At 40.2% G+C, this 26,510-nt stretch overlaps 2 protein-coding genes across 5 annotated transcripts in view; one reads left to right on the forward strand and one right to left on the reverse strand.

The window, feature by feature from the left end:
• Positions 1-391: 391 nt before the first annotated feature.
• Positions 392-8,570, forward strand: PGM3 (phosphoglucomutase 3). Its single transcript, XM_082277041.1, has 13 exons — positions 392-496; positions 788-993; positions 1,689-1,873; positions 2,352-2,419; positions 2,722-2,855; positions 3,015-3,210; positions 4,033-4,190; positions 4,602-4,685; positions 5,335-5,433; positions 5,748-5,864; positions 6,024-6,146; positions 6,909-7,082; positions 7,680-8,570. Exons 2-13 carry the CDS (start codon positions 790-792, stop codon positions 7,764-7,766), a joined length of 1,629 nt encoding a protein of 542 aa, XP_082133167.1. The 5' UTR covers positions 392-496; positions 788-789; the 3' UTR covers positions 7,767-8,570.
• Positions 8,571-8,671: 101 nt separating this feature from the next.
• The window catches only part of DOP1A (DOP1 leucine zipper like protein A), a 60,081-nt gene continuing 42,242 nt past the window's right edge, over positions 8,672-26,510 (reverse strand). For 2 of the 4 annotated variants that reach the window (XM_082303346.1, XM_082303349.1), the window contains 19 exons: positions 26,327-26,438; positions 25,257-25,439; positions 24,844-24,969; positions 24,375-24,509; positions 24,015-24,070; positions 23,423-23,527; positions 22,668-22,734; positions 22,052-22,196; positions 21,754-21,833; positions 21,101-21,210; positions 20,791-20,940; positions 19,470-19,531; positions 18,751-18,903; positions 17,390-17,526; positions 16,014-16,069; positions 14,983-15,147; positions 13,364-13,493; positions 11,393-11,452; positions 8,672-9,251 (listed from right to left, as the gene is read on the reverse strand). In XM_082303346.1, coding sequence (XP_082159472.1) covers positions 8,946-9,251; positions 11,393-11,452; positions 13,364-13,493; positions 14,983-15,147; positions 16,014-16,069; positions 17,390-17,526; positions 18,751-18,903; positions 19,470-19,531; positions 20,791-20,940; positions 21,101-21,210; positions 21,754-21,833; positions 22,052-22,196; positions 22,668-22,734; positions 23,423-23,527; positions 24,015-24,070; positions 24,375-24,509; positions 24,844-24,969; positions 25,257-25,439; positions 26,327-26,438 — 2,338 coding nt within the window. In that variant the 3' untranslated portion in view covers positions 8,672-8,945. Of the gene's footprint in view, positions 9,252-11,392; positions 11,453-13,363; positions 13,494-14,982; positions 15,148-16,013; positions 16,070-17,389; positions 17,527-18,750; positions 18,904-19,469; positions 19,532-20,790; positions 20,941-21,100; positions 21,211-21,753; positions 21,834-22,051; positions 22,197-22,667; positions 22,735-23,422; positions 23,528-24,014; positions 24,071-24,374; positions 24,510-24,843; positions 24,970-25,256; positions 25,440-26,326; positions 26,439-26,510 lie in introns of those variants that run through there. The other 2 variants (XM_082303347.1, XM_082303348.1) reach the window with 2 other exon arrangements.

Raw genomic sequence — 26,510 nt, forward strand, 5'->3', positions numbered from 1 at the left:
GCGCCACGCGGCGGTCGATGCCCCGCCCGCCGCCGCTCATTGGTCGGTCCCGCCGCCTGTGGGCGTGGCCGCGCCGGCTCCGTGCGGGGCGCGCGGCGGCGGCTCCGGCGGGATTCCGTCCATCCCGCCCCGTCCATCCCGTCCCGTCCCGCCCCGTCCATCCCGTCCCGCCCCGTCCATCCCGTCCCATCCCGTCCCGTCCCGTCCCGTCCCAGCCGGCGCGTCCGGACGCCATCGCCGCGGGGTCCCGAGGGAATCAGCCGTGCAGGCGGCGGCTGCTGGCGCCGCCCGTGAGGGAGCGTGTCCGGCTGGCCCCGCCCGGCCCGGCCTGGTGTCCGTCTCCCGGTCCGCACGGAGCTGCCGCCCGGGAGGAACATCCCGGGAGCAACGCTGGGGGTTTCCCTGCAAAGGCTTAGGGAGGCAGGACACGCTGCTCTTGCGCTCGGAAATCAGTGCAAGCAGCCGCGGCCGAACGCACTGGGCGGCTGATGTCACGGTGAGAAACGGGAAGCTCCCGCTGCGGGAACTTGTTAGGATCCCTGGATCCAGCCGACTGGGAATCGTGGCTCTCCTTGCCTCATCCGTGCATGATCTGCTTATATCTGATCACGCTCTGTTTATCCAGTGCGCTCCAGGGAGTGTAGAGACTCCTTCGCTGTGGTCGTGGTCCCCGCTGCCGTCCCGCCAAGAGATGGATGGGAGCGGCTAAAAGTCCCCGCAGGCTTCAGAACGTGAAACTGGTTACAGTGACTTGTCTTCTCACTTCCATCTGTGCTTCCTTCTCTAGAAATGGATTCTGAAGCCCTCAGAAAGTACTCGGCATTGCACCCCAAGCCTGCCGGGCTGACCCTGCAGTATGGCACCGCTGGATTCCGCACCAAGGCCGAGCAGCTGGACCACATCGTGTTCCGCATGGGCCTCCTGGCAGTCCTCAGGTCCAAAGCCGTGACAGCGACCATTGGCATCATGGTTACAGCGTCCCACAACCCTGAAGTAAGAACAGCCCTTTCCTTAAACGTGTGACCGGTTTGGTGGAATGATGTGAAGTGTTTTGGTAGAAGGGTGGAAAGATGTGATGAATTTGTTGGAATCAAAGCTCATCATAGCATTGAGACCAGATCCTGGAGATACTTGGACCTGCTTAAAGCATTTAGCCTGCTCCCTATAAATACAGTCTCTGATCTATCTGAAGTTACCTTTTTCCCTGTACACACAAGTGGGATTTTTTCTCATGTGGAAATGGTGTAATGCAGAAAACATTTCATCCTGCAACGTAACTTTCTAATGTTGGGAAGCTAGGAGTAACCTTGAGAAGAGAGGAACCTTTGAGTAAAATCTGTAAGTTTTAAAAATAAACATGCAAATGCAGGGATTACAAATCAGGCATTTAGACTTCTGCTGCTGTGGAGCATTGCAGGTTTTTAGAATCTCCCCTTATGTCATTTTAATGTCAAATGTGTTTCATACTGAAATTATGAGGGAGAAAGAGTTGGTTACTTAATAAGCTGGTTATCGTACTTTTTTGGGGGCTTGTTGGAGGTTTAATTTAACAGCTAAGTTTATTGCATCCCAGAATTTCTCTACTTTTAAAGAAACAATATGACTGAACCATGTGTTGGCTGTCTTCAAAGAGGTTTTATTAGTTCCCCACTTTTAGACATACTTTGTTCTTTTGTTTTTCTGCTAAGGAAGACAATGGTGTAAAGCTGGTTGATCCTCTTGGAGAAATGCTGCACCCTTCCTGGGAAGAGTATGCCACACAACTAGCAAATGCAGAGGAGCAAGAATTACAGAAAGTGATAACTGAGATCTGCCAAAAAGCAGCAGTGAACCTGCACAAAGATGCCTCGGTTTTTATTGGTAGAGACACCAGGTAGTTACAAAAGGCTGTAGATGTATCCTGCTCCTACGGAAGTGCCAGTGCTGTGTTCATGCTTTTGGGGTGTTTTACTCTCTGGAGCCAGATTATGTTTTGTTTGTGGCTGAATTTATGATAACAGCAATAAGCAAAACTTTTTCAATGCTGTTGCTATGTTAGCTTCCATGATAGCTACAAGAACTTCCTAGCACTGCTTCTGAACAGGATGCTTTATTGTGGTGTGGGGTGGGGAATTGTGTGGGTACTCTGTGATGTCCACCTGTGTCCAGAACTTTACGTGTGTTTGCAATCCCCGGGGGTGTTGGCTTTCAAACTTCGTTGGGAATTGCCTACAACAGAAAAAGGTATAGATTTCTTCACAGTGAGTCTAAATCTACTGGTAGGAAGCTTGTTGAGTCTTCCACATGGGCTTCCTTCCCAAGTCCATAGATAAATGCCTTTGCCAAGGTTATCAGCTGTACTTGTTTTCCAGGCCAAGCAGCAAGAAGCTGTCCCAGTCAGTAATAGATGGTGTCCAGGTTCTAGGTGGTCAGTACCATGGTAGGTTGCACTTCTGCAATTCTAATCTCATTTCAAGTTTTTTTAATGCAAATATGACTCCTTTATGTAGCCCTAAAGCAATAGCCTAGACACATTTCCATTCTTGCTTGTAACAATCTTATTTCAGGGTAGTTGTATGGCTTTAATACAAGGGGGGCAGGGGAAGGTTACATTTTCATAAGAGAACTTGAAAAATTTCATTGTGTTTCCTGCACTGCATTTGTCTGTTTACTGTACAACTTTTAAGCAGCAATTAATTTGCAATTCTATTTCTGAATATTGTGCCTTTTGTTTCACGCTAGATTATGGTCTGGTGACAACACCACAGCTCCATTACATGGTCTGCTGTCAAAACACCCAAGGGCAGTATGGGAAAGCAACACTGGAAGGTTATTATGAAAAACTATCCAAAGCTTTTATGGAACTGATAAAACAGGTGAATAGTGGGTGTTGTCTTCTTTGTGCAAATGTACAAAATTAATTAATTTCTTTTGTTTGTTAGCCTGTTAAGGCCTGAAGTTTTTAATTCAACATGCTCTAGGTGTGGTTTCTCTAGGGTTAGAGTTCACTTTGCCCCTTCTTCCCTTGCGCTAAGTCTCACTGCTCTGGAGAGAGTCAGAGGCACCTGAAGATTGACTGTGCCAATGGAATAGGAGCCCTGAAACTATCAGAAATGAAGCCCTACTTTCCACAAGAGGTGCTAATTCACATACATAATGATGGAACCAAGGAGAAACTCAATCACTTATGTGGTGCAGATTTTGTGAAAGTTCACCAGAAACCACCTGGAGGTATGTAGTCTGTAATTTTATGTTGCTTTATCTCATCTCCAGGTCTGAAAGTACAGGGTCTAGCAAGGGTGCACATTTTTGGGGAAGTAGACTCCCTGTTCCTTACTAAGTGACTGCATGAATGGTTCTCCTTGTGCAATGGAAAGAGGGAACAGCATGGCCAGATTTGGCATAACTCTAGTTTATGTTGGTCTAAACTGCTTGGAAGTGCACAGTATCTCTCTGACTGGCTGAAATATGTTTGACGGTCTCTTCTGAATGTTAAGGTGGCAGAGTCCAAAGATCAGTCAGGACTGGATTAATGTTATTTATTTTATGAAGAAACACTTTTCCGGGTTCCTGCAGAAGGGCTGGGTTAATTAACAGCTTGGTGCCAGCAGCTGACTCATTGACATAAACCAGTGAGGAAATTATTCCAATAAATTTTTTGAGAAGTGTATAAAAGAAAACCCCTGAACTGGGAGAGCAGGCTGGTTTGGATATGAGATTATTTGAGACTAAACTGAGTTCTCCATTGGACAGCTGCCCTCTCACTGCAACTGCTGGCCAAATCTGAACACCAAGATATGGTGTTGTTTCTCCTTCCCACACTGCTTGTGTACTGGAGAAATGCAGTGCTGGGAGCAGCACAGGGGAAGTACCTGCTGGGGATGCATGCTTGTGCCTCACGTCTGGATCCTGGCTTTAACTGTGCCTGAGTCATTTGTATGCAGACCTGTGCTCTGAAAAGAAAATATGTTTTCCTAATCACTCACTGAAATAAATTACTTGATTTTGTTTCTTTTCCTGACTTTAACTTGCATTTGTAACTCTGTGCACTAGGGCTGGACATGAAGCCCAATGAGAGATGCTGCTCATTTGATGGTGATGCAGATAGAATTGTTTATTACTATAAGGACACAGCTGGCCATTTTCACCTGATCGATGGAGATAAAATAGCAGCTTTAATTAGTATCTTCCTAAAAGAACTTCTTACCAAGGTAACTCTAACATATGAAATGAATGCTGGCATTTTAATTTTTAAAGTATGATATAGGCTAAGGAAGTTGTGTTGGTTGATACGTGGTCTCTCTACATCTACCTAAAGTGTACCAGCTTTAAAAAGAGATCAATCCTGTACCTCACTGCTGTGGCCAAAAAGGGGTTTGGAAAGTCTAAGCTTGAAGGGCTGCTTCATCCAGACCCAAGAAAAATCAGTATGGGATATACAAAGGTTGAACAGAACTCATGTTGTTTTTAAACGTACAGAAGTTCTCAGTGAGCTGGTGCCTCCCTCTGATGCCCAGGAGTTTTAAGTGTACATTTAACAGTTCTGATTATCCTTCCATTTATCCTCCTCATTTGGCTCTGTGCCTCTTGGACAGTAAAACTTGGCTTATTGGTTTGCTCAGGTGAAACAGAGCTTCAAGATGGCAGTGGTACAAACAGCATATGCCAATGGGAATTCCACACGCTACCTCCAGGAAACACTGAAGGTATTCTCCATGTTTTTCCTAGGTAGTTTACATTTGTTTATTTTAAAAGTAAATGCTACTGTAATATGATTGCTAGGAAAATTAAAATCAAGAAAAAATAAATTACTCTTTCAAACCTCCAGTAGTAACAAAATTCTTGGTGGCAAAGGAGACACAAGAGAGCAAAGCTTAAAAAATTATAGTCAGCTTTTATTAATTTAAAAAATGTTTAACAAAATCCCTTTATATTTCTCAAACAAATGGAGGACTTTATAACTTTGCAACCAAGTGAGTCAGTAAAGGCTCCTCAATACTGTGACAGTGATTGTTTCATTTTCTGCAGCAAGCTAAATGTTCAGGAATTGAGAGACAGTACTATTTCTGTTTGTTTTTGAATCTAGTGTGTTCCCTGAAGCTATAAACGAAATTGGATTTTGCAAGGTTTGGAGTTTATATCTTTATTTCTTTAATTAGCCTTTATTTACACAGGAATAAATGAAATCTTTTTTAATTGGGTCTGCAGAAATAGTGGAGCATTCTAGCTCTGGGGCCTCAGCGGCCAAGAGACATGGGTTAGTTTGCAACAGTCCACCCAGTTGGTTGCTCAGTTCTGCCTTCTGAGGAGAGTCTGTAACCTTGTTGTCATTCTCTGCACACCCTTGGGCTGCAGGTACCTGTGCACTGTGTCAAAACAGGAGTGAAACACTTGCACCACAAGGCCCAGGAGTTTGATGTGGGTGTTTATTTTGAGGCAAATGGACATGGCACAGTAAGTATGGGCATGTAATACATATGATCAGCCACTGTGTACAAAATTTTAGTTGAATTAGCTGGAGAAGGAGGTCTTTTCACTCTCTACCTAATTTTATAAACAAGACTTTTGCTCCTTGTTTGAAAACAGACTTATTTACTCATGTCTTTATCACAGCATTGCCACCAGCTCCTCTGTGCTTTATGGGGGGATGGGAATTCACGGTAGCAAACATTAATGATGGCTATTTGGGCTTAGATGGTAAAAGTTTTTTCCTCACTACTGCACAGATCCTGGTTTCATCTTGACAAGCTTTCATCTTTTTCCTCTAGGTATTGTTTAGTAAAGCTGCTGAAACTAAAATACGACAACTGGTGAAAGAGGAGAAAGATGATGAAAAAAGAGAAGCAGCAAAGATGCTTGAAAACATGATTGACCTGATTAATCAGGTAAAACCAGAGAGAACTGAATCATGGTGTTGGCAGGGTTAGCCTGTTTGTGAGCTCCTGTCAGGCTGCTGCTGGGCACTGCTGGAAGATTGCTGATCAAATGCTGCCTCCCTGTCTTCACTGTGGACTGCTGCAGTGTTTTTCCCTCCCTGTTGGCAGACTGTGGGCGATGCTGTCTCAGACATGCTGGTTATTGAAGCAATCCTGGCTCTGAAGGGTCTGACTGTGCAGCAGTGGGACGCTCTCTACACCGACCTTCCCAATCGGCTGCTCAAGGTCCAGGTGCGTTACCAGCCACGCTGGCTCAGGCTACAGCAGCCTCTGGGGGCCCTGCTCACAGCATCTTTTGCCTGCACATATTTTGATAAGCTTTATTTTAAAGCTGAAACAGACCATTAAAGGGCAGAAGTAGGGCAAAGAAGCTGGGAAAAAACACAGAGGAGGGACCAGAATTTCACTTGGACTAAAATAGAAATATGACTTAAAAAAATGATGAAATAATAGCCAGCTGTGTTAAATGTAAAAATCTGACCAAAACTCTTCAAATTTTAACTTAAGAAGAAATTTAACTTTCAAATTAGAAAAACCCTGTTTTTCTAAGGCTCCTGCCTGCTGGGCAGCTGGATTTTTCTTGCTGTGCCACTTTGTATAACTTGAATGTTACATAATGTTTCTTGCTTCTGTATGCTTTTCAACATTCAGACAGAGCTTGAGCAGAAGGTGCCATGTGGCAGCATTCCATTAGACACAGTAAGGAAGCTCTGGGCTCTAAACAAACCAGAGGAAAGAGTTTAAGTTTTTATCTACTGGGAGAAGCTGTAGCTTCACTTCAATCTGACCAAGGAGGCATGTTCAGAACTGACCCTTTTTTTCAAACTGAGCAGCTGAGGCCTCTCAGGACTTGGTTAATAGATGCTGAGCAGAGATCCTGGGGACCCCAAGGGTTTGAGTAGCCCTTTATTAGCTCCCAGACTGAACTCTTCTCCAGGCAGCACAACATATCCAACCCTGAATTTCTGTCTTATCCTGTTTCTGATGCCACAGGTCGCAGACAGGCGTGTTATTGACACAACAGACGCAGAAAGGCGAGCACTGACACCCCCAGGGCTACAGGAGAAAATTGATGCCCTTGTGAAGAAGTACAAACTGTCAAGGGCATTTGTCCGTCCATCAGGAACAGAGGACGTTGTCAGAATCTATGCTGAAGCAGACACACAGGTCAGAGCTTAAACAACTTGTTTATGAGTGGGCTTGTTCATGTTAAACAATCTTCTGCTTAGCGGGGGGTGATGAAGGAATTCTGTTTCCATACTTGTCATTTAATCACACTTAACTGCTAAATTTGGAAAAAAAGAGTGATTACAAAAAATCACTTTGGATTTTCTTTTATTTCGAAAAGTAATGTTTAATGTTCTCAATGTTCATCTTGAAAAGGAAAATATAAATGTTTATAAAGGCAGATTTAACACCAGATGATTTTGAAAAGACAAGCAGCCTTTGGAGAGCTCAGGGTTAAGGAGAAAATTACCAAAGCAGCCCCTAACTACACAATTTCATAAGAGGCAAAATAGAAAAAAAATTCTGGCTGCTGTTAAGTTAGCCCAGCTCTGAACTTAAAGGCAACAGCAAAAGTGGTCTTGCTCTCCCCACTTCACATGCTCCTACCTGCTGCTCTCTGCCAGTATGATGGCAATGGCTGATGGAGCAATATAGGGAACACAGCATTTGCAGGAAAATGCTTGCCTTAATATCACATATTTGCTCTATTCTTCTCATGCTGACAGCAGCATAACTAACTTTTCCAACATTCCACAGGAGAATGCAGATGCCCTCGCCCATGAAGTGAGCCTGGCTGTTTTCCACCTCGCTGGTGGAAAAGGAGCACCACCCCAGCCTATATAACAAATGGCAGTTAAAGCACACAACTTCCCTTATCTTTTAATATTACCAGTTTTACCATGTGCTGCTGTACACATAGCCAACACTTCCTGGGAGTAGCAAGGATTGATCAGAGCTGAGTGGAATATTCCTCCACTTATTCTTAAGCTCCTTTAGCAACTTACCTCTTAATGAGATGCTCTTGCTGTTGAATGTTGCCCTCCCCAAGCTTGTCTAACTTCTTGACAGGCCATGGCCATGTCCAGAAGGAATTCTGCCCCTCCCTGCCCCAGCTTCGTTCATCATCACATTGTGCCTGAAATCCAACTCCCCCTGCCCTCAGAGCACTGGCCATGGCTGCATGACCTGAGCTCTGCTGTGACTATGCTCACAGTGGCTGCAGTGCAATGGCTGCTGCAGGAACATCATTCCCACTTCCCCCAGTAGCCCAGTCATCTGTGGGCAAACAGTGTAAGACAGAGGCTGTCACTAGACTTCAGATTCACTTCACCTCATTTTGAGGGGGAAACAATATAATGAAAAAGAATATTTGCTAATAATAATTATTGCAATTTTATCTTCATTAGATACTTTATGACATTATTTAGAAAGTGATTTGTAGTAATAGAATTTATAATCACACTCGAGAGGGAAGGGACAGAGACAATTTTGTCTTCTGTGGCCTTAACTGCTCCCCAGCTCCATGAAGGGGCTGGGCCAACAGAATGCAATGTTTTATACACACCAGTATCCTCCTCGGCATACTTTGGTTCAGGGTGTCTACCTCTGAAACAGTTCATTGTAGTCTTGTATTAACTCCAGCCATAATATAATTCTACAGGTTATTAAATAAGCACAAGTTTCAATAGATTAAAAAAAAAAAAAAAGAAGACAAAAATAAACTGGAAACAAATTGAAAAAATGTGCACCTTGTATTTTTTTTCATTTTTTTTTAAAGACAGAACTCAAGACAACAAAACATTTACTGTAAATAGTAGGCACCATAATCAATATGAGCCACCAATATTTAAACTTGATTCAGGCCACATCCAGAGCTTCTCTTATTTACAAATATTTAACTTAAATACAACATTAAGTATTCATTACATACAAAATAAGAAAAGAATACTATACAACTGGGAAAGATACAGTATTTCATTTAAATAGTTACACTACATATAGGCTGAGTAGTACCGGTTTGGTTCATGATTTTATGACGCCTTCAAGAAAATCTTTCTCAACCATTTCTTCTATCTTCTGTCTTGCTTTGCTGGAGAAGGTCTTGAGGTTCTCCATTTTTATGTCCTTACTTGGAAAACAGTTTGGGTAAAGGACAGGGCTCCCTGAGTGTCCAACACATCTGCTTGTGACTTTGCTGTTAAAAACTTGGCTGAGTACATTGAAGAAAGGCAAAAGCTGCTCAATGCTGCGAACGGTGTAGATGGTTAAAAGCAAGTGACCTGGTTCCCAGCTTAATGTTTTCCCTGAGCCATCCTCCTCCGGGTTTTTCTGCAAATACAGAGACATGGGAAATAATACAGGACAAAACAGGAAAAGCACAGGTAAAAACGAAAGACTAATGTACAATATAGTACTTTTCTAAAGCCAAAAAAAATTTGTCCTATCCACAAAACACACAAATGCTGAAGTGTAGCTTCCAAAGCAGGTCATCTGCTCCCCCTCACCATGCCCTGCAGAGGCAGTGGCTAGCAGTGTACAGGTGGCAGTCAGCTGATGCTAATGGAAGAGTTGCAGTGGGTATTCGAGTCCAACATCTCAGCCCAGGGCTGTCCCAAAGCAAGGCAGCTGCCAGCATGCAGCGCTGTGGAGCTGCTCCTGGGCAGCACCCTGTGGGACAACACAAATGGCCCAAGCTGGTGACAGCTGGAAGTTGTGAGCTACTTCAGCTGCTTTCCAAAGCAGTTTCCTCTCTGGTGACACACACACACTTCACCAGCTGATACCATCACCATCAGTGATGATAAACCCCAGAGGAGGTTAAAATAGATACAAAGCATTTTCACTTTGCAGCTTGAGTTCAGACTTTTCAGGAAGAGCAAAAAGCAATGCTGTTTTTAGTATCACAAATAACACAAATGGACCTTCTGAGAAACACCTGAAGTTGTTCTCAAAGGAAAATGGTTCAGTTACTCATTGTGTATTCTCAGAAAAACTCAATTATGTTCCTTCCATTTCATGGGGGGAATTTCAAAGGAAAGAATTTCGGGAACCCCACAAGCGAAGGCAGCAGTCACACACCCGATGCTCACCAGCAGCAGCACACTGCTGTAACCCTGCTTAGGGCTGCCTTAAATATCTGCATACTGAAAGACCTGAGCACCAACATCCAGGTTCTCATATGGTTCTTCCCTATTTCTGTTATCTGAGTCAAAAACCATACTCAGATCTAGACAGTAAGGTACTATCACCTCTGGAAACACCTTGTTTGTACTGTTACTGACAAACCAGTGCAGAGAGCTTGTACCATGAAGTAGAATTCCAGAAATACTGGATTTTATTCTGCAAGGAAGGAGAAAAGAAGCACAAAGGCCTCACCAAGAAGAGCCACCTGTGGATCCACTCTGACCAGCACCTCTGTCCCACTGCCCTGGCAGTGCCCGTGGCCAAGGCAGGGGGTCCACTTGGTAATGAAAGAAGAATGAAGGGGAAAGGACAGCAGTGGGAGCAGAGCATGAGGTAAGGATCACTGACTGCACAGCCTTTGAGCAAATAGATTGTTTTCAAGACATGATACTTAAACAAATACAGTTTTTTCCCTTTAAATTAAGCAACTGTCCTGCAGTTGAGGAGCCTACAGGGCACTATTTCACAAACCCCAATTAGGTCTAAATTCAATATGAATATATCTGGTGGCTTGACTCCCTGCCACAGGAGATCACTATTTTAGCTTTACAAGTCTTCTGAAAGAAAGGGTCACACCGAACCACAGCAAAGGGAAGACTAAATTTCCAACACAGAATGAGTTGTTGATGCCTCCTTCTTTAAATGAGGCTACTGATTTTTAGAGTTTCTCCTTAAAAAACTTCTCATTGTATTCACAGGGAAGTTCCTTCCATACTATTTCTGTACCATGCTTAGCATTACCCAGCGGGGAGCAGGGAGTGGCCCCCAGCACGCATCAAGTGTCGGTGTCACACAGCAGCCAACCAAATGGGGTGCATGTGCAAATACCAACTCTGAGCAATGGAATACAACCTGTCCAAGCCATTTCCTCATGGCACTATTGGCTAAGCAAACACCACTAATTCCATGGATGCTTAAAACAACAGTTAATTTGATGGAGACCAACCAGGGACTCTGTGTTTCACACCTGCAGTTTGACAAAAATTACGATTTAATTTTACAATGATCTGCAATCATAATTCTTCTTAGAACTAACATTAACTTTTAGTAATTTATTTCATATAGGAAACCAACTCTAAAAAGTTTTCCTTTTGTTAAATTAAAGTTATCTGTAAAAATAAGGGTCCTTATGGTCCTTTCACCTCAAAAATCTCTCAGCTTTGTTCTATAACAAATCTGATCTCTCTTAGTTCTTACTGAATGCTAAATAGTGTCCAGGACCTTGAGGTGATGGTATTATTATGGCAAGCTTGTTTTGCAACTCAAGCATCAAAGGCCACCCTCACCTGATGCTTGGCCATCTCCATTCCCTCCAAAACCACCGTCTTAAAGTCCTCCTGTTTGTCCTGTGGAAGGAAAGAGGAGAACTTTCAGACTGCATTTCATATATGAAAATAATACTTTGCCGTGAAGGCCGTGCAGTTGCTTGGTTGGGTGCTGTGCTTCAGCTAGAAAAATCACCCACCCCGACGAGTCCATGATCCAGAAATGGCAGACTCAAGCTAGTATGGCCAAGACACTATTAGACAAAAACAGCACTGCCACTTTGTGCCTCTGTTTATTTCCACCACTGCTGAAGGAGGTTTTTCAGAACATTTCTCTCAGATAACAGAGCTTGAGCAACACCATACTACACGAATCTAAACATGAGTCAGAATGCCGTGAAGGAAAATTAAGATCCACTCCATTTTTCTCAGTTATTTTCTAGGAAAACCCCACAGCTATATGTAACAGTATTCTCCTCTGCATAAAGAAGAAATGGCCTGAAGTCAATATTCAGTAGCTCATGTTTATCTCATCATCATACACCTACCTATGGTTCAGTGTGCAGCTGCTGCCATGACTAGGGGGTTCCAGAAATTCCAGGAAGTTTTCTGAATTCTTGAAGCATACTATGGGAGTCCTGACTTCAGGCATCTATCTCAGCATACAGTACTTACCAGCAGCATGTGTATTTATAAATCACATATGATGTATAAATTCATGTGCAGATATTACCTGGAGTGTGACAACTTTCTAAACTGAGACTACACTGAACACCAGGGTTAGAGGCTATGCCTGAGGAGCAGCCACTTAAAACTCATTACTCCTTTATACATACAAGAAGATAAATTTAGTCTCATCTTCATGGTTCAAAAATGGTAAAATGCAGAATGCAGATATGCTTCAGATAGTAGTTTTAGGACCCATAATTGTGAGCCTTACTTCAATAGCTCAGATCTTCCTGCAACTAAGTTATCCTTAAATTTAATGTAGCCACTTGTATCTCAGCAGTAGTTTCTTTACTCACTGGAGACATTACAGACTGTAAATGCAGTAGCTACAGCAAGCTACCAGAGAGAAACCTGAGAATAAAACTTCAAAACTTTCTGCCATTTGGCTTTGCACTTCCTCCCTGCTTCCCCAGCTCACCCAGCAACATTTCCCAGTGAACTGCCTGTCCAGGAGGGCTCTGTCCTCACAGCAGGAGCAGCAAAATATCTGACAGCAATGTTCTTACTTTGTGGCAGCAGAAGGGATCTCCTGGGAACAGGGCTTGGGCAGCTTCCATCAGCTTCATCAGCAGATGAGGCCTCCAACCCCACAAACTGGGGGATTAATACACCCCATGCACCAGCATAATGACAATGCTAATTCTGCTCCCACTCTACAAACCGTGCAGCCAAGATTTCCCCAGAACTGTCTCTACAATCTCTGCCTTCTTCTGCTCATCACAGTCCCAGGGTCTGCTTAGTCTCAACACTCTTGGTTCTGTCATGTTTAGAAATGCAACAGTTTTTTAAATATTTAATTGTTATTAACAAAACTGGTTTTCTACTTCAAAAAGTAGGTAGTCAGACTAGTATCTACATATATGACCAGCTGACAGTGATTTTATATTAAAATATATTAGATAAAGGAGTATATTTTACTTTTTATTTAAATAATACTTTTGATTTAGAAATGCAAAGTCAGTGATCATAATCATTTTGACCATAGCAGGTTATGAATTTTTCTGTTGTCTGTTTGATTAATTTTGGGGCTTTTTTGTTTGGTTTGGGCCTTGGTTTCTTTGTTTGTTTGACTTGTTTTCTATACTTACATGTGGTTTTTGCCTGATGTTGACTTGAGATTACTCCAGCTGGAATCTACACCAGAAAAAAATCCTTTCCCCTCTTAATTGTTAAAAAAATTTACAATATACAAGAACCAAAGACTGTTGTGAGCCATTGTACATGAAACTTTTCAGTGAAAAGCAAAAGAAGAAAGCAACACACCTTTGCTTTTTTTCGCAGCAGCTTTGCCAGACGCACCACATAGGGTTTGAATTCCCTCTGATGTGTTCCTTGTCTTCGTACTTCCAAGCCTGAATCATCTGATGCTTCTGGAATGAAAGCCCAACGATACCTGCCATGAGATAACACAAACAGACGTTATCCTCACTGAACATGCAGGCTTTTCTGATCAATCAAAAATATGAATGGATGAGGAAATCCAGTGAAGTAACAGAGAAGGAGGGAGGAAAAAAGAAACCCAAGTCCACCCTCACAAGAACACATTAGTCTTTAACAACAAAGAATAAGAAAAGCACTTTCTGAAAAGCAGGAGGTAACATGGCCTTATCTTTTCCCTTTAGAATATCTTATTTAAGGATGCCAAGAACAAGATAAGGCAGAGAAGCTAAAACCAGTAGTATTCACATCCTCACTGTGTGCAAGAGAGCTGAAAGCAGTTCTGAATTATAAAATACACGTTGCTTAAATTTTGCTGCGTATTTGCAATATGTACACACAAAATGTTCTCAATATACCATGCTGATAATAAAAACTCATTTATTTTACCCATTCCTAGCCTAGTGAGACCAAGTGGGCCATTCTGTTACCTGTGCCTTGCTGCATTGCAAGGACTGGCTACTTGTACTATAAACTACAAAGGAAATAAAAGTTTCTGTTGTTAAAACTTCAATCCAAGCCTCCATGAGAACTGCACAGTAAACAGTATGACTATTCAGCATATATTGTCTTTCCAGAAATGACAGTAATGACCTAAATAAAATGAGGTTGGCTAATAACAAGGATTAGGACAGCATGGAGAACTGGACAAGAACTATGAGCTACATCCCCAGAAAATAAGTGAAAAAGCCTTCAACATTAGATTTAGAAATGCTACAGGGACACCCTGACACAGTGTGTACAAATCCTTCCAGCCTCTAACCCACAGGAGTGTCTTCAAACTACAGGATAATTAGGGGTGACCAAATGTCTACAGAGCTGTGCCAGGGCAAAAGCCCTCACAGAGTCACTAGTGTGCAGTGTAAAGGAAGAGACAAGACACTTTCTTTTGTCCTTTGTGGCCTCTCATTCCCAGAATTTCCAGCAAATACCAGTTGTTCTGCATTCTTTTTTTTCCAGTGGAACAGGATTGCAGAGGCACCGAAGAAGCAGCTTGCACACGTGCCTACTACTGACCAATAAAAACCTATGGGATCCCCTTCTTAAGGAGGTTTGTTGCCACCTCTTCCAAACAGACTGTGCAACAGTAATTTAAGATCTGATCTCATGCATTACTCACTGAGATGGGTGGGTGTATTTTGAGTTCTTAGGCATTACTGCAACTAAATACTTTAAAAATAAAATACTTGAATAAATCACTACTACTGATGATCTCTCAAGTGTGGCAAATCTCTTGCTAAATCAAACCAGCTTGAGCTAATTTGATGTGCAGCATCATTTGCCCTGGGGACCGCTCAGGTACTGTGAAGGAACAAACTATAGGCTGCCCTGGCTGTCCAAAGAAAGAAGGGAAACAGAAAACCAAAGACATTTTATACACTGGAATTTTACCAAGAGGCATGGAGAAACATCCAAAAACTTAAATGACAATGTCTTCTACTCACATCTGAAATTGAGGCAGGTTTTCAGATGGTAAAGCTAGAGCCAAGTCCAGAAATTTGCAAGCAGACAAATACAGGTTCAACCACCTCTGGCTGTTGTAGGATGTGGAAAAACCATTGCCGCCTGTATAAGTTGTCTCCAAACCAGCAACAGATGGGCCAGAAGTTCTAAAATATATTATTGCAGGGAAGTGAGTCATAACAACCTTCTGCCACAATGAAAACTTTATTTTTCTTACTTGCCTTTACAAACACACAACTCTTTATTTACCAGCATAATCCTGAATTCATAAATCAAATCCAAACACAAGGCTGTGCTATGAGTGCAGTTCTGTATGCATATATATGTGATAAAATGTCAATATAAAATAAATTTGTTGTACTGTATCTTATTCCCAGATATTCAAATTAGAGAAAGTTTAAAATTGCCAGTCATGTTGATATTACTTTATTTGAGGGGAAAACCCTCCAAATACACAAAGAGAACCTAGGAAAAAAGTGAGCAAAACTTGGGCAAATAACTCTGGCTCATTTGAGAAATCTGCCTCTGCTGCTAGCATTGACTGAAATTGGATCACACTGTACAGAAGGTAGGTGAGATAAAAGTGGATAACAAAAAAAGAAAAATTATCTACCTCACTTTTCTAATACTAGAAGAAACCATGCTTTTATTTAGACAAAAGTGCATCAGTCTTATTTAGAATAAGTGTATGACACAGAAAAGGTATAAGCCATGCCATGCATAATTAATTGCAGCAGCACTGTCATTTTAGTCAGGCAAACACTTTAAGAACTCAGACACTTGTATTATACCATTTACCTTAGTGACTTATGAGCAATCTGACAGCAGGACTTTGTTTTGTCCTGAACAGTCTGTCCCTGGTACTGCAGTCAGACTGAACTACCCTTTACTTGTCCTTCTAATTTGAGCTCAACAACTCTAAGACAAATTATTCTGAAGAATGACTCAACTCCCCATCAGCATACCAAGGGATTTTTACAAAGTTTAACAAGCAGGAAATTTATGCATTTACCTGGAAATATCTTCATCAGCAGTGAGCTCCTGTTCCATCAGTAAAAACACTTGCACCTGAAGATCAAATGCTACATTTTAATACCATTTTTAATGGTGACTCAGGAAAACACTATAGGAAGGCCTAAGTAATAAGCCTTAGACAAATAATTTGGAGCTTTATTTCCACTCCTGTATGAGTGGACACTGGCACCCTAAAGCTCTTTCATCCCTTATATAACCTGAGTAATACAAAGGCCACAAGGAACTGTCTCTTTTATGGCCAGGAAAGCTCTCAAAGGCTAATCCCCCTCCACTACTTAGAAAGAGAGCAAGACCTAAATGAAATGAGAATAAAGAATCATTTAATGGAGCAGTCAGGCTCAGGTGAGAATTCCTAGAAGCAACACAGTCCTGCTAACTGAAAGTAGTTCCAAGACTGTGGTAACTTGTGCAAAGGCCAGGGTACAGCACTGAAATCAGAAGACCACACTGAGTAGAATAGGTTTTCTAGTATTTATAGTATTGATAGGCTTAAAATTAAATGCATCTATTGGTAAAACAACACACTTTATCTTTAAAATACTTTATATAGCTTTTCTCCTTCTATTGCTTGGATCTATGATTTTTCAAGGGCTAGGTTAGGCACCTGCAGATTGAAAAAAATAATCATCACAGCAATGATTATGATTTGCTCCCTCTGTTATTCAGTCCCTTGGGAACTCCTTGAATAACAGGCCAAATGGATCACAGGATGCACCAACCACTCTCCTCCGTTCCCACTGCCAAAGCTGAAACCCAAAAGAGTGTGTCAAACAGCCAACACTGGAGATTCTGCAGGTAGAAGTTCTGGAAACAGATATTTTTACTGTTTTGTTATGAAGAGTAAAACAAGAAAGAAGAAATCTGAGCCAAGACTTGTATAAATGTAGTCACAAAATCTAGCCACAATGTGACCTGAATGACCACCAACTGCCAATAAAACATGGATTCCGACTCCTTTACATGGATTCTCATCCCCATTGTTGGAAGAAGAATGACCAAGAAAGTAGAAACATGGAACACTGAAAAAGAAGAGCAGGAGTGGGAATGGTGGAGAGGGTACACATACATAAGCAGGAATTGAAGTAGGATTCAGTAGGGAACAATGAAGGCAAATGCAAATTTAATTCAGGAGACAGATGAACAGCTGAAACAGTGTAAGCCAACAGATACTCAATTTCACCACAAAAACCAGACATCAGGACTATGAAAATAAGTCAGCTTTCAATTTGTGTCCATTGCACATTTATATGCACAATCTCTAGAAGAGATTTTCTTAAAAATCTTGAGGAGAAATGAGGTTGTGTCTCAGATATGCACCAGTCTTCTAAATAATGAAAGACACCTGCAACTCACCAGTTCAGTGATCATGGTTGGCCAAAGTGAGGTAAGGTGCTGTGGAGACATTCTTAAAAGCAATACTCTGAAAAACAGGAACACTTGGGAATGAAGGGTGGGAACCTGTGGCAACCGAAGACTTTCTACCAGCCTTTCTGAAACAAGAAGCCAAGAAGGGTCCCCTCAGTTCAGAATAATTCCAGTGAGAATTTTCTCCTTCCCTCATTTACTCTCAATTTTATGTATCTGCCATCTTACTGTTCCACTACTTTACTAATTTTATTCTGTCAACATAAAAAATAACCTCTCCACCAAAGAAGGAACAAAAGAGAGAAACCTCTAAATAGTGCGGTTGCCTATTTTGGTTAAGTTCTCTACATAAATGCAATAGTGCATCTGGGAACTTTGCTCATCTTATGCAGGGTTTCAACCATTATAAGAGTTAACAGATTCCAAACAATACCACAGTAGCCTAAACAACTTGTATGTATTATTATTATTAAAACACTGCCCCATCATAGTACATGAGAAATTACAAAGGGATGACACAGTTTTTTGAACTATGATCACCTCTAGGCATTCAATACCTATAGAGGCAGATACATAAAGAAATTTTTCAGTCAAACCAACAAACATGCATGTTGCAGTTCAGACCAGTAAAACCACCTGATACCATGAAAATAGTAATCTCAGCTACTGACTTGACTGGAAATAAAAAAAAAACAAAAAACCACAAAAAACCAACCAACCAACCAACCAAATAACTTTACAAAAAACAGATCCCGGAACAAATGAAACAAAAAAGATGATGCAACTGATTTTCCAGATAGAAGAAGAGACCAAAGTGTCCCTTTGGTGGCATGAAAAGATGATACATCTAAAAGTTGCTGCTGTAACTATTTGCATCATCTTAAAAAAAAGATCCAAGCAGTTCCCATTCCCAGTCTCTTAAGGTCATTGGAAGAAATAAACTTCAATGATAAATAAGACAGATAAACTGAACAGATGAAAAAACACCAGCAAAAAAAGTCAAGAATTCAAAATGTCAAGGTCAGTTTTCCTATTTATACATAATTGATAGGTGCTTATACCTCAGATGTTCATGTCAAAACATATTGTGCAGGTATCCAAGGATATTGATCAAGGATAAAATGACAGATCAGTGAAATAATCTGGATTAATGTCAACTGGCACTCACAAATTCTGCATATTTTGTAGTCATTTAAGACTGAAAACATTTTAACCAAAATCTGCAAACTTTGTTTCAGCTATGGAAACAGTGATATTCCAGGATAAAAATTTAACCTGCTGTTACTCTGTCATACAGGCATTCCACAGTTAACCTAAAGAAGTCCACTAAATGATACATTTTTACTGACCTTGTATGTCTGGCAGGTATTTCTGGTATTGGTCTATCTCACTGCTAAAGATGGCGAAGGCGAGTCTCTTGAGGAGCATCGCGCGCTGCTCCAGCTCTACATCTCGGTTAGCAAACAGATTGAGGGAGCTGCTCTGGGCCACAGCCACTCGTGCTGAAAGAGAAAAGGGAAAGTGCAGAGAAGAGCTCACGAATTTCCCTTCTGCTTCACTTCAACGCACAAATAACTCTTACGAAAGCAGATGTTAAAATGATGCATGGTTTGCAATTTGAATTTGTAACCAGAAATTCAAAATACAAGTTAAAGAAAACTTGTAAGTATACACAATACTGGCTGGATTTAGGGGCTTTTAGGAGGCAGATCAGCCATTTTTTAAAATAAAATTTGCGTGTATAGATGCTCAGAAATTTCAAATGTGCAGAATCAGTTTTTTTTAAGCAGAGTTGGTGTCTGATCTTCAAAACCAAACACCACACCCACCCACTCTGCTTAAACAGCTCTGCCATATAGGCAAAATTCACTGTGTGCCAGTATGCTATCATATTCTCGCACTTCAGGTTATTTATGGCTCTCCAGAAACAAATAGCTGAAAAAAACATGAAAAAGACTAAATAAATCAAATTGGAATAAATGTTGGACAAGCGTTTTCTTCAAGATACTTGTTTTTCATTTATTTAATGTTTATACTGCAGAAAAGCCACTATTATATCAATACTTACTCATCAAATCCCTGAATGTGGTTTTGTCATGTGTCATCAAATTATCCATAATAGCTCTCCAACTAAAAGAGGAAAATTGTACACAAATCAGAAAAAAACAAGCATTTTCAGGAACATTCGCAGAGCTTTTTCTGCTCTTTCAGTTTAGGTTAAGGCTTCCAATCCAAGGTCTCTGCTTCAGAAGGTACCATTTACTTGATGTTGTTTGATCTGAAACTACGTATCTTGAACCCCCTTTCCGCAAGAAAATAAGGGATTCCATCCAGAGGGACCCTGAAAGTTTTGAGAAATGGGCCCATGAGAACCTCATGAAGTACAATGAGGACAAGTGCAAGGTTCTGCAGAATGGTCACAGCAATTCCAAGCACAAATACAGGCTGGGCAGAAACTGCATTGAGAGCAACTTTGAGGAGAAGGACTTGGGGCTGGTGGTGGATGAAAAACAGAATTTGATCTGGCAGTGTGTGCTCACAGCCCAGAAGGCCAAGTGCATCTGGGGCTGCACCAAAAGGGTGGCAAACTGTTCAGGGGAGGTGATTCTGCCTCTCTACTCTGGTAAGATCCCACCTGGAGTACTGCATCCAGCTCTGGGACCCCCAGCATAAGAAGGATATGATGTCATTAGAAGGGGTCCACGGGAAGACCACAAAGATGATCAGAGGACTGAAGCACCTCTCTATGAAGATAGGCTGAGAGTTGGGGTCGTTCAGATTGGAAAAGAAAAGGCTTCCGGGAGATCTTGTAGCAGCTTTCCAGTACCTAAAGAGCCTCCAGAAAGCTGAGAACAACTTTTTCCAAGGGCATGAAGTGACAGGACCAGGGGGAATTACTTTAAACTGAAAGAGGGCAAATTTAGATATTAGGAAGAAATTCTTTATTTTGAGGCACTGGAACAAGTTGCCCAGTGAAGCCATGGATGCCCCACCCCTAAGAGTGTTCAAGGCCAGGTGGGATGGGGCTTTGAGCACCTTGGTGTAGTGGAAGGTGTCCCTGCCCATGGCAGGGGGTTTAGAACTAGATGATCTTTAAGGTCTCTTCCAATGCAAATAATTCTATGTTTCTACAAAATGCTAATGACGTTTTCGTCACAGAATTTTTTTTTTTCAATTTTAAGATTATTTTTAAAAGTAGATTTATGTATAGAAATATACTTTGTGTTTCATAATTTCACATGGTAACCTAAACCACAGAAAATCTCTGCTTCTCTCAACAGAGGTCTGCTGGGAAATTTTGGCCCCTAAGTTAATGGAATACATAAAATTTGTAAGGGGCAAAAATTTGTTAAATTTGTAATTTATAAGCAGTAAAAAGAAAGTCTTACTGGTTAACACACGAAGCATCCATCTGGAAGAAACTGGAATCCATAAAGAGGTCAAATGCTTCCTTCTTCCATGCCCTCCTCGTATACTGATATCCACTAAGACTGCTTAATAACTGGACACAAGCTCGATAGCTGGATGCATTGTGAGCACTAAACAAAAAAAAAGTCAACATAAACCAGTTCTGAATTGTTGCTTTATAGAAAGTTTGATAGACATCTAATCCTTATCATGCCTGTTTCAGCTTAAGTGTCACCATCCAAATTTCTTCTGGCTGTAGACATCTACATCAATTCAATAAACTAAAGGTACCTGTGATTACGGAGGTAGGGCACAACATAGTGCATAATATTTACAAGCAAAGGAATAACCCTCTCTTTTTCATCACTGTAGAAGACCATGTCCAGGAGATGAGCCAAAACCTACAAAAGAAGAAGACATGTTATAATGCATTCTTAAATTGCTTTTTATCTACTATTCATCATTTGTTTTGTATAATGTTCTTTACTGAACATTCAAGTTTATGATAGAAGTGATCAAATTTCAGGTACCATGCAAAACCCAGATTATAAAGATTCCATCCTTTTTATAACACATTATGGTAAAAGCATGGAAGTGCAAGCTGCTGGTCAAAGCATTCTAGAGAATAAACTACAAACAAAGAAAAAATTCAAAGACTGACTGCAATTATCAGCAGTAAATAAGATGTACCACAAAGATAAACACACAAAGTTTACAATCAAAAAAGTTGGCTATACTACACACCTGAAAGCCCATGCTTTACACCTCATCCATCTCAATGGGTTAGTAACAAAGCTTTATATACTTTTACATGACAAGACCCAGAATCCATTCACATCATTGTTTCCCATCAATTCTCCTTCTCCCAGCTTCTAGTCCAAAGCTTTTCATAACATAGAAATTTATGATTAGACAGTATTCATTATCTCCAAGGAAACATTTACCTCAGAAAGTAAGGTCAATGCATGGACACTATAAACAGATGGAGTTATATTTGAAGTTTCCATTGCTGGAGACAGCATATCTAAATGAAGATAATAAAAAAAAAAGTCCAAAGTTAGTTTTCTCAAGCCATTATTTACCTTACTGCATATTTTAAAAGTATATCTTTTGGAGATGCACAAGCTTTGCCAGACACACTAGTGCTAGAACAATACTGAAGAATTTTACATGTATTCAAATACAGCAAAGCTGTCCTCTTTGGTAATTTTGGCATTATAATAAAGATGAAAATGAAACTACCTTCAACATCTGATTCTAAGTTGTTTCCATCAACCATAATCTTGGGGGAAGGCTTAACCTCTAAGTTTCGTCTTAGCCAAGTGGTCTGTTCCAAGGAAGAACCAGCAATTGCCCCAATGGCATCCACTATCTTGTGTGTTACATCCTGGTAGAAAAAACACCCCAAGCATTTTAAGAACTTTGTGCAGAAGGGCTGTATTCATTGTCCTGACATGCAGAAAATCCACATAACCAAATATAGAATTGCTTTCAAATCATTTCTATATTATCAGTGATTAATAACTCCACAAAAAATGAGAGCTTTTTCAACACATTATAAATATAAGAAGAAGATTTTGAAGAGTAATTTTGGACTACAGAACTAGTATCAAATAATTCTAGTATGTTCAAGTACTCTTTTCCAGGCTGAACAAACCCAGTTCTTCCAGCCTTTTCTCTTAAGAGAGGTGCTCCATCGCTCTAATCAACTCAGTGACCCTTCTCTGGACTTGCTCCAAGAGGTCAATATCCTTCCTGTGCTGGGAACTGGAAGATCTTTAAGGCCCCTTTCCAATCCAGGCCATTCTATGATTTATTGTTCAATATTTTCAAAAGACACATACAACAAATTTCTTACCTGTAGATCTCTTTGATCTTTCTTATTCTCCAGACTCGGGTTTTTCATGATGAACTCATTAAGAACACTGAAAAAATATAGACGCAAATATGGATTTTCTTCTCACAATACATTATTTGGTAGTTTCCAGAGTTAGGACAAATCTGAAGACATTTATTTGCACAATATTTATTCACTAAATCCTCAGGGATTGCTACTTATCAATATTCCAGGAAACATCTTTTCAAGTTCCTTAGGTTAATTTTGATCATAAGGGTTTACTGAGAACATGTTTTACTTGATTATATACAAAATAGCTTTAGAGACAGTTTACTAGGGAAGATAAAATACTGAAGAAAATGATCCTTGAAGCATTATACAGAAAATCATATTCAAAATTACATTTCTAACAGTCCATAAACTGTTTTCATGCTGAGAAGTCAGCCCATTCTAGCGGGCTTCAAATACCTAAGAAATAGTAATTGTTGTTATTTTCTAGGAAAAATCAGAAACCTACATGTGTTGCTTAAAGAGCCTGAATCACTGAAATAATCATTAAGGTAAGGTCATGGCTTATATCATACTATAATATCAAATTTAATACATGTAACCATTCCTCAGAGAAGAAACTGATTTGGTCAGACCCACAGAACTCAGGCAATAACTCTACCAGTCAAAAGTAGGAGATAGAGATTTAAAACCACTAACACTTCAGTTTAATTTCACACACTTACATTTGAGCTTATTTGGAAATTCCAAATATCACCAGCACTTACCCAAGTATGAGAAACTGTCCCGGGGCTGGAAGACCAACCTGTATGGAATCTTTTAACAGAAGCAGCAGTGCTGCCCAGCTGTCTACTAAGCTGGTCACTGGAATCCTAAGGGAGAGAGAGCAGCAATGTCATTGATGAGAACATCATCTCCCTCAGGTATTCCCCCAATTTCTTTCTACTGCACAACTCTCCTGTCAGATATTGGGAATCAACATCCTTATAGATTCTTTTAATACTACGTTGCTATATCAAGTCATTAAGAAACAGATGAAGGCAGAAGAAGAGTATTCTCAAAAGATATGCTTTTCATTACAAGGCTGGAGTGGCACCAATGAGTTACAGCACAACCAAGATCCTTGGGCAGGGAGCAGATTACCTGCAGGATTTTTAGGTGGGGGAAGAAAGGTGTTGCAGTACTAGGAACTCACAAAATAAATGACCTTTTTTTAATGAACCTACAGTTCAAACCCATTCTTTCTTCACTATTTGTATTACACAGACTATTCCTTATCCTATGACACAAAGATGTAAAATACTCAAATTGTTCATCTGCTTCCTGATGACAGAAATAAAATTTAGCTTCTTTTCTTACCTTTGAGTGTAAGCATAGAAAAATTGCAACATGCAGACTTCCAGTGAAAGATGTTTCTAGAAAAAGACATGAAATCTGTGTCATCAGAAAGAAGTGGCTTTTTTTTCCCCTCACCAGGGTAAAATTGACAATGCTACAATGTCACTGCAGTGTCTAAACATATAACTTAACAGAATATTAAAAATGTCCTTTCAGACATTCCTCTGTAAATTATGTTTCTCTTAATTTACCTCTTAGATATAGTCAAAATTTTCCCATTGTGCTGCTCAGCTTTGTCAATGAAGTACCCATATCATCAGTGCTCTAAGCTTCATTAAGAGGACATCATATAAATCAACAGCAACTCTACAGTTTCCATACCTTGTCCTTTGCTATGGCTGGAGGTTGCTTCAGAACTTCTTTCACTGTTTGTATGACAGTCTCTGTTCTCATAACACTGATAGAGCGAACCAGCTCGACCAGCAGAAGTTGTTCTTCACCTGCTGTAGGAATAACCTAAAAGAATCAGATGTATGTCACAGATTATTACCACAGACAATGGTTATGCTAAAACTAAGACAGCTGTCCTCATGGGATTAAAATGATAGCAAGTAACAGTTGCTATCTAGAGACTTGGTATCACCTACTCTTTTTCCCTGAAGAATTCAGGAAGATTATCCCATTCTCAAGTGGTACCTCCCTGACAGTACAGCTGTTATTTAGAAATACAAGTATTGTCCATACATCATTGTATTTTTTTCACTAGGCTGTCTGAATTTTCTTCTTCCTAACACTAAACCACTTAAAGGTATTGCCACTCTTTGAAGTGACCACTGTAATACAAACATACCTTTGTCCTAGAAGTATTTTTGTTTTGCCTTCTTTCATTCCATACAAACGCAATAGCAGCCATGAAGTGAACACCATGATTCATTGAAATTGGACCCAAAAGTTCCAGAATCTGTTGCCTCAAATTCTGAAATATGAAAGCAGAACACATATTCCTTTAGATAAGCACCTCAGCATTATGTTTAAAACATTCTCTCTGCAGAAAGCAAAGAGATGACATGTTGCATTGAAGTGATACATTTTAGTTTAAAAGCATATTCAACACCCATTTATAAAAGCCTTGTTCGTGAGGTGAGTGAGTAGATGAAGACAAAGGTATTAAAACTCTATTTAGATTTAAGGGAAGGGAATTGAAATTACTTTGACAAAGGTATTAATGAACAACTTAAATGATATTATCCCTAATGTTCTGACCTTAGTTGACCCAAGATTAATAGTGGTAATGGATGCAGCAGCAGCAGCAGTAGTTTTCTCTGAAGAATCTGCAAGGTGCAGGATGCTCCAAAGTAAAGTCACAGAAGACATGATCATATGCAAGATAGAGAGGATCCCATTGCGTGCTTCAACCAAATGCTTCTGATCAACATTAACCAAAAGCTAGTGGGAGAGAAGAGGAAAGGAGGACTAAATAGCTACATAAACAGCACATTTAAAATAGAGTAAATTTAGACTTACCTAAAATGGGAGCTTTCAATCCTAACTGTTTTTCAAAAGTTTTTCAGTAATTTTTACAACATATAAAGGTTTTGAGACTATTAAAATATTGGAGAATCTTTTGATTGAGTTATGCAGTATCAAATGTACTCAACATGTGAGGCCTCATGTCTATAGCAATCATTTTTGTACCCTCTGCTGATACCTTTGCAAAACAATTACTTCAGAATTTTAAGTGTAGCTAATACTCTAGGCAAAATAATTTACTTACATAAACAAACCCCACTTTTCAGTCACTTTTAAATGAATGGAAAGCAAAGGGATATAAGAATGGGAAAAAAGCACAAAAACAAAACTACTGAGAAAACAGGGCAGAAGTTTCTTATGGAATCTGGACCAAATTCTTAACAGACACCATGCTCAGAATATCAGATCTAAAAACATTGATTAAAAAGACAAGTTGTGAATATACAGAAGGAGCCAAAAGATAATGTTTAGACATCTTGCAAAATGAACACAACAAAGGCAGCTCTAAAAGTGGCATTTTAGAGGTCTGAAAGTTAAGGAATTAATACTTTAGTTATTTCAGGGTAATTAAAAACAAACAAAATAAGCAAACAAATGTAAGAGTATTCTCTTAAAACTATCATCCATAGAAACTTGTTTTTCTGTTTGAAATATGTGTATTGTCAATAAGTCCCCCATATTTATAGCTAAGACAATATATTTGGTATTTTTGTCACTCAGGTCTTCGTAACTGTTAATATAATTACAGTCCTTGATTGGACATGTACTACTTAGGAACCTCTCAGATACCAAGATAAGTTTACCTGATGATACTGTGTAGATGGATCCAGGAGGCAGTAATGAATTATTGTTGTGATCCCTTCTAATAAAGTGAGAACCATATCTGGGGGAGTGACTGATGCCATCCAGAGAGGCCTAAAAGAGGAGATTAATTTTAAAATAGGTTAATCTGATAGTAAAGTAACACAATCAAACGTACTTAAAAAG

The sequence above is a fragment of the Coloeus monedula genome, assembly GCF_965178545.1.
Source record: "Coloeus monedula genome assembly, chromosome: 2".
Classification (NCBI taxonomy): domain Eukaryota; kingdom Metazoa; phylum Chordata; class Aves; order Passeriformes; family Corvidae; genus Coloeus; species Coloeus monedula.

Excerpts from the sequence above, each read along its gene's own strand:
- PGM3 (XM_082277041.1), top strand. The coding sequence starts at position 790 with ATGGATTCTGAAGCCCTCAGAAAGTACTCGGCATTGCACCCCAAGCCT. Across the intron at positions 2,420-2,721 it reads TCTAGGTGGTCAGTACCATG|ATTATGGTCTGGTGACAACA; the intron begins GTAGGTTGCACT and ends GTTTCACGCTAG. Across the intron at positions 3,211-4,032 it reads TCACCAGAAACCACCTGGAG|GGCTGGACATGAAGCCCAAT; the intron begins GTATGTAGTCTG and ends TCTGTGCACTAG.